The sequence below is a fragment of the Anopheles maculipalpis genome, chromosome 3RL (genome assembly GCF_943734695.1).
Source record: "Anopheles maculipalpis chromosome 3RL, idAnoMacuDA_375_x, whole genome shotgun sequence".
NCBI classification, from domain to species: Eukaryota; Metazoa; Arthropoda; class Insecta; order Diptera; family Culicidae; genus Anopheles; species Anopheles maculipalpis.
The window spans coordinates 72254069-72267003 of NC_064872.1; the positions used below are offsets into that span (position 1 = coordinate 72254069).

The 12935-nt window shown below is 43.5% G+C and overlaps 1 protein-coding gene across 1 annotated transcript; it reads left to right on the plus strand.

Annotated features, from left to right (window-relative positions):
* The first annotated feature begins 5839 nt into the window (after positions 1 to 5839).
* Positions 5840 to 7310, plus strand: LOC126560957 (protein lethal(3)malignant blood neoplasm 1-like). Its single transcript, XM_050216907.1, has 3 exons — positions 5840 to 5996; positions 6077 to 6751; positions 6900 to 7310. Exons 1-3 carry the CDS (start codon positions 5840 to 5842, stop codon positions 7292 to 7294), a joined length of 1227 nt encoding a protein of 408 aa, XP_050072864.1. The 3' UTR covers positions 7295 to 7310.
* Positions 7311 to 12935: the final 5625 nt, after the last annotated feature.

Sequence of the window (12935 nt, forward strand, 5' to 3'; positions counted from 1 at the left end):
TTATTTTTTTCTACAAAACAGGATCTTTACACCCAAAACAGCTGAAGCATCCTAAAGTATGCAATAAAACTGTACAACTTTTGCTCGACATACAGCCACAAACAAGAGGGCAATAAATGTGCAAACTATCGCTCGAGATGCAACACAACCTGTTTGACTGAATTTTAATTAACAATGCATAAATGGCAGTAAGATGATGCTCCCGACCACGTTCACGAATGGTTTATGCGCTAGGAAAAGTGTTAAAAATACAAATCAAGATTGTAAACGACATTCTTCGCATGGAACAATAAAACAACTCCCATCACGCAGCACACACACACACTCTTTCTTCCGCAATCGATCTACCGGGTTCAAGTGTCAAGAATAGCGGCTGCATAGTTCAAAATTCGTCTGCAACCCCGTTTGTACTTTTTGTTTAGCAACCTTTTTCGGACATTGGCTTCTTTGCAGTATGCGTTACGCAGCTCTTTCTCGCACTAGTGCCAAAAACTGCACCGTAGGAGGGTTAAATGGCGAAAGAATCACCGGGTCATGGAAGGTGTCGAGCCAAGGGAAACCTCTCGAGCCTAACGAATTTCAACGCAACGGCTACAACGTGTATGTGTGTGAGAGTGCTGGCTAGCTAACGTAAAAACAATCGAAGCATATCGCTTGTAAGGATAGATAGCGACACGGTACTCTACCAGACACCGCTCACACAACTCCTCCCAATGACAATTAATCACCATTGCTGTGAAATCTCTCGCCTACCGCTTGCGTTAGAACACTTCCGAAATCGGGTATGCATGTAGGGAGGCGCATCTTTACGATGGATTTAGTGCCATTTGTCACGATTGCACCTCGGAACAATGTGGAAAAGGTGCATTTTAACACCTCCGGGACTGGGAAGTGAGCAATGTTTGTTTCTAGGAAGACAGTGGAACCAAGCAGGAAAAGTTATTGCTGAGAACGATTTAATTGGTTTCATCATATTAATGGGCTGAAGCATTTTGTACAGAGGCTAGCTTATCTAACAAGATGGATATCAGAAAAATCATCAGTAGACGAACAACATTGTTGACAAACTCATGATGTTCTTATTGAATAACATTTTTTACGTACATTATAGAATAATACGGGTTTAAAAATTAAACTTAAAATTTGAAAAAATATACATTTATATACAGTGGAATAGTGAAACTCTTATATATTTTAGTATACAAACAAAAAAACTATAAATTTAACACATTGTCATATAATTTTCAAACAAAATTCTTATCTGAATTGACTTCAATAATCAACATATCACACCAATAATCTTCCGAAGATCCCTTCCTGATTTCTCGTACACAAGCACACCCCTTCCCTAGCTTGTGGTGCTGTCGTCACTACTCTGCACTCACTTCACACTACTAAACGTCATCGAGCTCGCAGAAGAATCTGACAATCGTGCACGGAAAAGATGAGCCCAGCATCGATCCAGCATCGGCAAAGCAAGATCGGCGGATGGGATGGTTCGTCGAGGCTTTTCATCGCCATGATGAGTGCGAGCCAAAAGATGCGACACGACTTGTCGAGAACTGCCGAACATTGCATCGGACTAATACGTTCTGGACCGCCGTCAGGGTAACACAGGTCACCTGTTGTGATAGTCGAACCTGTGCAGCTGCTTCTTGGCGGAATATTAAGTGATCAAGTGATAGTTAAGACGGTCAAGATTGAGGTGATGTGTGGCACACAAGTGTGGAGTAACTCGTAACAAACAGAACAAGTGCTGTGATACTGGAATATGACACGTTTGTTTTAATTTTGTGTGGCAAGTGAGAGTGAAACGATTTGAGGAATTCATATCTACCACGCGTGAGGGTACTGTGGTAACGACCACGAAAAGCGAAAGTGATTTAGCATTGTGGGTGGAATTATATGGAAGTGTTTGAATATGGAGACTAAAGTGTTGGTAAGGAAATTATAATAATTTTAATAATAAACTTTAATTTGCTTTTGCTATAATATTCATAGCAGTTGGGGTAATTAAAATCATCAGTGCTATCAGACGCCAAGCTCAACATTTAACACGTGTCCCAAATAAGCGGAACTTTACATAATTTTTATGATCTCTTCGAGGGCCCTACAATGGGATTGTTTTTCTTCTAAAAAAAACATTCAAACGACACTCGACACTGCCTTTTTTTTGGAAGATACCAACCCTCAATCCCACATCCCAGCAGACACATGTCCACAAACACACGATCATAAACATGGCTCATAAAGCGCGTATCAAACGCGCCCACGATACTTCATCCTGGGCGCACAACATCTCAATGGTCTATTTTGACACCCTCGGATGGATGGGCGGTTGGGTAGTAAACAAATTTACATAAACTACAATTTGCACCTGTAAATAACATTATTCTTCGCCAGAGGAGTAACCATTCTTCATAGCAGCACCTGATGAATGGCACAATCATCAATCCATGTGCAATGCAAAACGAAACCTTACTGCCTCGGGGCGAGGAAGATTAATATCCGGGTACGGCTAGAGAATGTCTCGCCACACAAATAGATTCATCAAATAGAATAATCTTCTCGTATTATGTGTAACAAGTATGGGACTCCATATTTGGAATTACTTTTGACGGAGAACCAGCAACGAAAATTAAATCTAAGTGAATGGGTACTTAGAAAAATCGAAATAATACTAAAATTTTATAGCAAACGTAAAAATTCTCTTATTTTCTAGTTTACCACCCCTTTAAGCATTGCCGTTGGTGGTTCAACGATGATGTTGGGATTGTCAGAATTATGCAAATATTTGCCAAACAACGGTTCAACCGGTTGACTTCTGTACGATTGCATCATACGGTAATTTTTAAACGCTTTTCTGACTTCCCATCTACGCGTGGTATTTGTATTGGTTTTGCGAAAAATAACAAAATTTTGCCAGCTTGCGTAGAACAGTGTCTGTGTCTATAATGAGCTTCTGATTATTTAATTTAGCCACAGTAACGTCTTACATTTGTAACCTTCTTTACCACAGGGAAGAGTTAAAGTATATTCAAGAAGTCGGAATGTTTTGCCATATTCATAGTAAATACAACGAAATGCATCTGCTAGTACATCAAACAAGCGAGAGTAAATCAGAGCACGAAACTGTTTGACAAACGAATTACCATACACCGCTTAGTGTCATTTCGCATTACTTTACACTACTTCGCACTCAACACCTTTCCCCACTTACGACAACTGTATGACCTTACACGAATTTTATCGATCTGCTCTCGATAGTGACAATGTTGCAAGTACGACAACAACCCCTCTAACTGATCCGCCCTAGCTAAGGATATCGTTGAAATGCATCTCAACATCAGCTGTATGGATCCATTGATCCATTAAGGCCGTGTGGCGTGGTGTGGCCTTTATTTTACCTGCGCCGAAAACACTCCCCACCAAGCGAGATGTAAAATGTCATCTTCAAACGCCAATGTTCGCAAAATGTACTCCGGCGCACTGCAATGATACGTGCGACCTAGCGCCGTTCCATTCATCAGTTCGCGATTCATATCAACGATATCGATCGTCTTTTGCTCCCTTGCTCAAGATCGTGTTTAGCATATGCACATAAATATCCAGCCCCAAACACCCGTGTTCCCTTCTTGCATGTTCGCGATCGATATGGTATGCAGTTGTTGGTGCACACCGTACAAGCAGAGCGCTAGGCGTGTGTGTGTGTGTGTATCGACAACAATGTTCTACGGGAGAGAAGAGATACCCTCCATCATGTAGATGCCTTTTTTCGAACCGATACGATACGAGATGAAGACGATGCTGCTGATCGCGTCCATCATCGACACCTTCAACGTTCGGCGATGCAGTGACATCGATGTCGCGGCGGCTCGTTAGAGTTAATTATTCAATACAACCATCTGGCCGTTCAAGGGTGAGGCTGCAGTTGCTCATTGCTAGGGATTTATGGTTTGAACCAGTCGGAGCCCGGGTTCAAACGGGAAGCGTGGTGGCTAGAATGATATGCGTCGTGATTTCTTTACACGCCAGATAAAGTACTGTTTTTTTCTTTGCATTTAAAGGACTTGTGGCTGGGTACATAAAAAGCGTGACGAGAAGCATTCGCATGGCGGATGTAGAAAAGTAGAAACAAATAGCTTTGGTGTCGTTAAGATTTATAGCAGATGTTTCTACGATAACGATGAATTTATGGAACCATTTATGAGTCGTGGTTGATTTGATTCTAATAAAAATTTATCAGTGTATTGGAATTCCTATCACAACTCGGTTTATTTTATATGGGTTTAACGAACATTTTATTTTTCATCACTCAGATGAATTTAAAATTTTTAAAATTATATTAGCAAGCTCGATGATACTGTCAGTTCACACGGCAGGACAAGAGGCCGAATCTCATCCGGATCGTTCAATCGTAGTGATGATTGAATTTCCGACTACATCGAATTAAAAAGTCTAGTAAGCCGACAGATGACCAACATGACCTAATTGATCGTTAAGCCAAGAAAAAGAAGAAAAAATTAAATTTATCAATAGTCTCTGCAATAATGTTAAACAAGCCAACTATTAAATGCTTCCTGTAAAGTCGTTTGATTTCAAATCCTGTTAAATGTATTTTATGATGCCTCTAAGCGGCTCTAGGGCTCTAAACGAGCATCACTTTGCCGACCACTGCAAAAAAATATCGTAGCGTGATGACTAGTAAAACCTATTTCTCAAGCAATTCGATCAACAAATCACCTAACTAAATTATGAGATAGGATTAACTTTGATGTTGAATTAATAAGCCATTTGACCGATTTACATCGCACAGCCAAATCACACAATAACAGTAGCTTTAGTTCTAATGACACTAAAATTCATCACCTTACCTTCATCACCATAATTCCCGGCTAATCGATCTACATAAATTACTAGCGCAGCAAACACGGGATCGCACCACCGAAGGAATGGGAATGGGTTAACATGCCTTTGCAAACCAGCGAAAGATTTATGTGCAATACATATTCAACACCAAGATTACCAGAGCTTTGCACCTCATTCCAACTCATGTGACTCACTGTCAATCCCCTGCGTCTCGAGGATAGCACCTGTGTTCCGGCTAAAAGGCAAAGCATACCATTTTTGCTTATGTCACCCGGTATCGATCGATCGATCGATGGCGATCGCACACTATCATCAAATCATCTGTGGCGATCGAGTCGAGGAGGGCAGGTTCAGGGTGAGATCTTTATGAACTTTTCAACCCACGTCAGAGTGAAGAAGTTCCAGCCGAATGTCTCGTGGCTATAAATCGATAAACTTTTATTAACACGACCACCCCCCCCCCCCCCCCCCCCTCGGGTCAACCTTAACCCGATAGTCGTGTTGATGGGTACGGGTTTATCAACTATTGTGTTACAAATCGAGCCAAGAATCTTTTTTTTATGGTGCGACTCTTTTCCCAAAATGCATTACGTTTGATGAAGATGTTTGCAACGACTTTTATGGATCATCTCCCTTTCCAGAATTAAGTGTTCCAACATTCTAAAACGCGTTAACATTTGAGCTTTATCGCTGGACAGGAATGGCTATCGGTAAATTAGACACGACGTAGAAATGAGTCACATGGGAACCGAACCGAAATGATGCATTCGTTTCTAAATGGTAAAAGCAACATCTTTCCCACAAATCATCACTCACTAGGACCCACCTGTGCTGTTGTGAGATAATTTTGATAAAGATTCGCATTCCTTGTGCTGCCTAAGATGGTAGGACAAGAATTTTGAAAACCTCCCAATGCCAATGTAACGCATCTTCATACGGGGTGACCATACTAGGCAACACAGACGCACAGATGAACACAAAGCCTATCAATGCTTTTTATTTGCAGATAATCAGCCTGCTGCTCTTAACGATGGTGCGTGCCGCATCCAAATACTACGATGGTCCGATACGGCCGTACGAGTTTGGATTCAACATCGAAGGACATCAGCACAGGAAGGAATCCAAAGGTTTGTGGTCGCTTCGTTCGCTCTCTAGCTGTACCGTTCCCATGCTGATTGTGTGTGCCTCTCTTCCTTTCCACCTGCAGATAAAAATGGAATCATTATGGGCGAGTTCGGGTTCATTACGGCCGATAATGTTTACCATGTCACGGTGTATGCCACCGACGAGGACGGTAACTTTAAAATTGTCAGCATGAAAAACTATAAACTAGGCCCAACAACACCGCCTCCGGCACCTCCACCACCACCACCCCCACCCACGGTACCGCCAACAACGACGCCCGCTCCTACGACTACGTCCACCACTCCGCAACCATTCCGCATCATCACCACCGCCAAATCGATCGTTCCACTCACCACACCGAAATCTTCCAACGTTGCGTCCTGCTCGGGATGCAAAATTCCCGAACCACCAACGCCCGCCACTACACAACCTCCACTGCCGGAAACTAGTACACTGTACGTGCCACCGTTTAAAATCGTCAACAAAAATGATCTTGAGTCGGTGGGCGGTACGAAAACTACACCTGGTGCGATACCAAGTACGACCTCGGCTACAGCGAGCGGAACAGAATCTCCCCAAGATGTGCCACAGAAGCTGGTGGAGAAAGCTCCGAAAGATGCAAACGAACGTACAAAAGCGGGTGATGGCCCGAATCGAAATGCAGCACCGAATGCAAATGCAGATAATCCTAAACTGCACACGAAAAATGTTAACAAATCGAACGAACAAGCAAGCGCTGAACGGAAAACGCCTAAAGGTATGCAATGCGATATACACGTCAAGCTAGCACGATTTCTCGACCAAGTCGACTTTCGTTTGAAATTCATCGTTTCAAGACACATTTTCTTGTTCACATTCTCCATTTCCAAAATTAATTCATATTAATACTGTTTTTCTTTCTCCAGAAAGCAACTCTCAAACCCACTCTCGATCTGATGGTTTCAATAAGGACGATAAACCCACCTCCAAGCAAGATAAAGACGATCCGATGAAGCTGATCGAGATACACACTGCCAACATGATCCAGCACATCCTGAACGGACTGCTCTATCGATTCAACTACACTGCCGGCTATCATGGCCACCACGAGCAGGGTGATCGGCAAGGGAATAAGGAGGGCGGTTACTACTCCATCGGCCGGGACGGCATTCGGCGAGGAGTGAGCTATAAAGCGAATGAGTTCGGATTCCAGCCACACATCAAGTTCGAGAAGGTCAGCCCGGAGGAAACGCCACGAGAGGAAACAGAAAAGCAGGCCGGTTTGAAGGGATTCGACTTCAAGTGGTTCTACGGATCGTAACGACTGGGGACGGTTGCTTGTTCGTTTTGCTAAAAAATACTCAACTGGTCAGTGAAATTTGTTAAGCAGAGAAAAAAACGCTCCACAAGACCATGTTTCATAACAGCAACATACTGCCTTTTTAACAATGCTTCGCAAGTGATGATTTCTTTTAAAAGTAGAGTAAGAAACTGCCGTTGAAGACAATAAAAAGGAGTTTGAAACTAAGGAAAGTGGGCAGTAATATCCTATATCCTAAGCTTATATGTTTAACGCAATGCAAACCCAATAAAAGTGATAGGAAGGGAAGCCTTCAAAAATAAACTGGTTGCCAGGCAAGTTGGTGGTTGGTGAGATAAAAGTCCGAAAATACTTTCAAAAAACCGGATTCTTGTGAATGGCTGGTGAAGGAATACATTTCACTGATACCATAGTACAGTGGAGCCTATTTTTTCTACAAAAGAAAGATTCAACTTAACATGAGTGAATTTGGGTTCATTTAATTTTTCAACATTGTTCATTTCGAAAATGTTTCGTTGGACAATTTACTTAATTTGTGGTTTTTAGAATGGAATAAACAAACAATAAGGAATGCATCTGCTAACTATGTTGGATGCACTAATGCATCCTTTCCTTTTATGTATTAATTTGCATCCAATAACAATCTTACGTGGCTAACTCTCAACTCTTCCATTCACTGCGTCTTAAGCACATCAGCCAAACATCCAAATAAATTCAAAAGAAAGAAAGTCGCCCTCCGTTCGTTGCTCTCGAGCAGGTAGAACCGATAATTAGTACAAGATTGGCCATTTGTGAACCCACAGCCACAACAAACACAGCGCACCACATTCTGCTCGTTCAACGACCATGACAGTGACACTGCCGTTCCTTCGCTCCATAAATGGGTGACTCCGCGTAAGCGCCCACGCCACCCCCTAAAACAGGCCAACAGACCAAACGATCGTTTGAAAGAAAGACTGGAATCACCAATGAAAGAATGATCCGACGATTCAATTCCACCAGGAACAAGGTACACCGACGGTAAATGGAGTCCCGAAATTGGTCATCAGTGAATGGGATTTTGTCGGCTGACAGTTTCGTTGAACTTTGGTTGAATTTGACCAAGCTTCTCCGGGAAGAATCGTGAGCCTGGGACTCCAATTCCATCTTACAGTGGCGTCACTTACGTCACCATCTGTCAGCGAATGGGATCAATGTCGGGAGGTTTGCACAGTCGTCGAAATCCCGTTGGCGAATTTGTCACGGTGAAATAATCTGCGTGTAAGGGTGATCTGCGTCTTGGCAGTTCGCGACACTTGGGCGACCTAAAGCAAGCGACCCAAAGTCACCGACAATCTGGAAGTTTTACAAACATTGGGTGCAATGAATTTGTAACCGTAATACCACACTGGTGTCCACACACACACACACACCCCGGAGGCACACTCTGTCCAGGGTCAATTAAACGTGGGTAGACCCTGTGCTGGAGGTAGGTAGTAGTATTGCGTAGGACTGCCGTTGCTGAATCAATTCAACCAAACTACTTCGAACTCTGCAATGCTCCAAAGTCCACACCAAACATTCCTATGGCCTGGGTTCCCGTCAGAATCAGCTTAAAAGCTCAGAGTCCTAGTCAAAGAATGGATTCAATCTCGATTGGCGTATGACTTGTCAGTAATGTCAGTATGCCGATATGGACAACGTCTTAAAAGTAGTCTTTGGGATACGCGAGGTAGAATGCACGGAACTGTTGGGAACAGTGTTCTGTGTCCTGAAAGTGTCATATCGGTCGAACCTCCCACAACGACAATAATTTTAACGGCCAGACAGTACGCTCACCCCGGTACCGGATCTTGGCGACAACTTCATGAAAAGGAACTAGTTCTATTGGAAGATTAATAACTTCACAGGGAAAAATGGTAAACCATTAATTTTAGTTTTAATCTTTGGCGTTGTATTCTCTCTGCGGAAATGTCTCCTATTGATTGCGAAATTGCCCCTTAAATTAGGTCACTTACTCGTCGGTAGCTTGTCGCCAAGGTTTACACCTTTCAAAAACGGTTTTGAACGATGTCATTTGCTTGTGCTTCATGCTCAAATTGGCTCAGTTTTGCCCTTATGCGTTCATGCCTAATGTCTTCATTATCCGTTTAGCTCGCTTTGCACGCTAAACGCACCCACTTGAGGACACTCATCCAGCAACGGTACATCCCATCTATCACCATGGCCACTTCAGCTCATTTGCTCTTCCGATTGCAGTACTTCCTAGCGTAGATTAAGAGCTCTCGCAACGTTCTAGATAAGTCACTGACTGTGCACCAATATTTAACTCTTGTGCGAACCGTGAGAATCGGTCACAGTACAGGAGCTCACTCAGAACATGTATGCAAACTATAAAGCCTAATGACCACGCACCGATTAGCATTGGAGCAGCCGTGTGGGGTCATCGTCGACTCGATCATATGTTCACCCTTCGCATGCGTTCGTTAGCACCCGGAGGTGGACAGGCGATCAGCCGTTCTTTTTTTAATATTTAATATTTTCCGTCTCCCTTCCGCTTCTCGTAATCGATACTTGTTTGATTGACCAATTATTCCCCTTCGGTAGCACGACTTCGCAAGGGTTTTCGGATAACGACGATGGGAGGGCAACGGTTGCTACAGTGGTGCATGAAATATGCATCGAACGTTTAATATCATGGCCAAGGCTAAGCGTTCAGCACCGTCGAACAAACGACCCCAAACTCTCCGGTGCAACGAAACGGTCCGGAGACTGTGCTTCCGGTGATGTAACACGAGCAGCGGAACTATCGCAAGAAATGCCGTACACCGAAGCGCATGCATGCATAACATCCGATGTCATTGTCGAAATCGAAACTGTTGAGCGGGTGCAGAAGTTACGATGATGAAAGAGTGATCAATTAAGGAACGATTTCCTGAAAATCGCACTATTTAAATTGCAATCAAAGTGGCGTGTTGTTGAGCTACCGAATTTTATCTCTTCCCAAAGCAAACTTTAACATTATTTAATTCGTCAACGAATCCGTAAATCCTGCTTCTTTCTCATTAGAAGTCGTCGCGATTTTGCTCAAGATGCGCGCTTTCGGCAAACCTTACTTTATCGATAAAACGTGTATGGGAGGTCTTAAAGGATAGTGTACTTGTCAGCACAAAGCACCCGGTGGAATTCAACGCTGGAAAGAGATTGAGCGAAAGTGCTAATTCGCAAACACACCACACACCTGATACGACTATCAATGAGCGCGGTGGAAGCAATCGAAAGCTTTCGGAATGATCACCCGGACTGACAGCCGAACTGTGTTATGATTGGTTGCAAATACTTTCGACTGCTACAACTTGTACCGTTACTGAATACAGGATTTCATCGCAATTTTGATCTGTTGGATTCTTCGATTTGAGTGATGTCATCTAAGTGAAGATCGCTCAAAGTATTTTCGGAAGGTCAGTAAGTGTAGTAGGTTTTAATTTGCGTGATTCGAATTGCGAAACGATTTCCACGTCTGGGGTGTTTACCTAAGCCGAATTGCTTCCATTCTGATCGCTTTATTAGGCATTCCTCTACTTAGCATCGTCCCAGGAAGCCCACTCCATCGCCCTCCCATTCGGTGATGCATGCAAATTAGAAGCTTTGTTTTTTCATTCTTCAATTGATGGCCGTTTCATTCTTGACGCATGCCAACCCCTGCTTAGATGACAAGCGTGCAATCGTGAAGGTCGTCCAAGTCCCTCTCCAAAGTATATGGCCCACGTACACTCCGGAACCATGGCACCAAAACTTCCCCAGGAAGGGTTTTGTGGTCGTTATAATTTATCGCTACTCTTCTTCGCAAAACTAACGCGATCTAAGGTGTGGTTCAGATACGTGCGCCATAGCGAAGAACACAAACACACATACACACAGTTCTTCTCCATCCCTTACCGGGATGGACCGCATCGATCGCCAAATCGTGTCACGTTTGCGTACCAACTAAACGCCAACTATTGGCAAGCGCGACTTAAACAATGCTACAATCGTGGGTCTCACGACACCGAAAGTGTACAGCCAAAGTTTCCTTCCTAGCCGATGACTCACCAGGCTCATCGATAGCGATTCTGGTTTAACGAGCCAGAAGGGACGCAATTTAACGCACCAGGGACACTCGTACACATTCTGTCGTTTCTCCGCAATGCGAAAGTGCACATCAACCGGTAGGAGTGTGGATCAACACTTCTACCTCCAAACACGATCGCGATAGGGGGAGCGCGAAAGAAGCGAAAGAAAAAGAGAGTTTCTTTACTTCGATTCATTTTCTTGCGATTGGCTAGCAGACAAGTACTGGTTGTGCAGTTGGTTCCAGACCAAGGAAATGCATATCCCTTACCCCGTGAAAACAAACCTCCTAACCTCCAACAGAGTACGCACGGAATCGTTATGGTGAAGAGGTTCGTCGCTTATCGCCTAATGCAATTCTTTGTTACTTTTACACGCGTGCAAGGAAAACAGATGTTTCCCATCAGAATTGTTTGCCATATTCGCTTATCGTGTCACCGTTCCAGCAAATCTCGCGGATGTACATTTTAATTGCATCTTTCAAAGGTTTGAAAAATGTTTTCCACTAACGAGAGATGCGTCTTATCTAGGAAAAGGTTTTATTCGCTTTGAAAAAAAAGATAGCTTTTTCATACAAGAATCATTATGAACTGTTTTATTTTCTGTACAAAATCATTAACAAGTAATAAAATTTACCAATTGTTAACGTAAAACCAGCCACCATTAACTACTCTTCTGATCACTTTGTCTCCATACACTCGCGTCCATCGTCTCATCCCACACGGAATTTGTATCGTTTGCACTCCACACTTATGCTTTACTTCTTACAATTCCAGTACACCAACGCTTGCTGACACCCTCCTTCACAGTGTCCGGTACCACTTTATAGAACCAAGCTCGATATAGGGTGTGTGATTCTCGACTTGACTCGACGAAAAAAAAGGCCAATCAATCATTTGCCCGCGCAACGAAGTGCAATTCATATCAGCATATTTGTGAAGTTCCTTGTTACGGTTTTGCCGCGACTGGTACCACCCACCACAAGCAAGAGCTTACTTCACACTACAAATTTCTATTTTTTTGCGCATTAAAAATCTCTTTGTTGTGATCGAAATTTGCTACCCCGCCACCAAACTCGTGATTTCTTCTGTTATTGTTTTAAAATCCTCCCCGTTCCCGAAGAGTGGCAACTTCGCGACCATGAGTTACCCAGCTGGCTAATTGAATTTAGTAGTGCAGTACCCTTATACTAAACCTACTCAACCCAACGCTACCACTCATTCTCTCAGTGCATCCACGTTCGTACTCTTGCAGGTAACTCCCAAGCACGCGAGAGCGAAAGGGTGACTGCCAACTAGACGGCGAACCCCACGCGGCGAGCGAACGTCGAACGGAAAAGCTACAACCCTAGCTACAAACGTGGGTCAGTGTTGCTTTGGCCAGCACTCGGTACGGTACGGCCTTTACACTTAAACCCGCGTGGTGGCGTTTCGAAGTTCGAAAATCAGTAGTTGCACGAGATCCGATTGATTTGTGAAAATTGAAAACGTCGCCACCGAGTGCGCCCGATCAAAAAAAAAGGTGGAAAAACGGTACGTGAGCTATTAGTGTA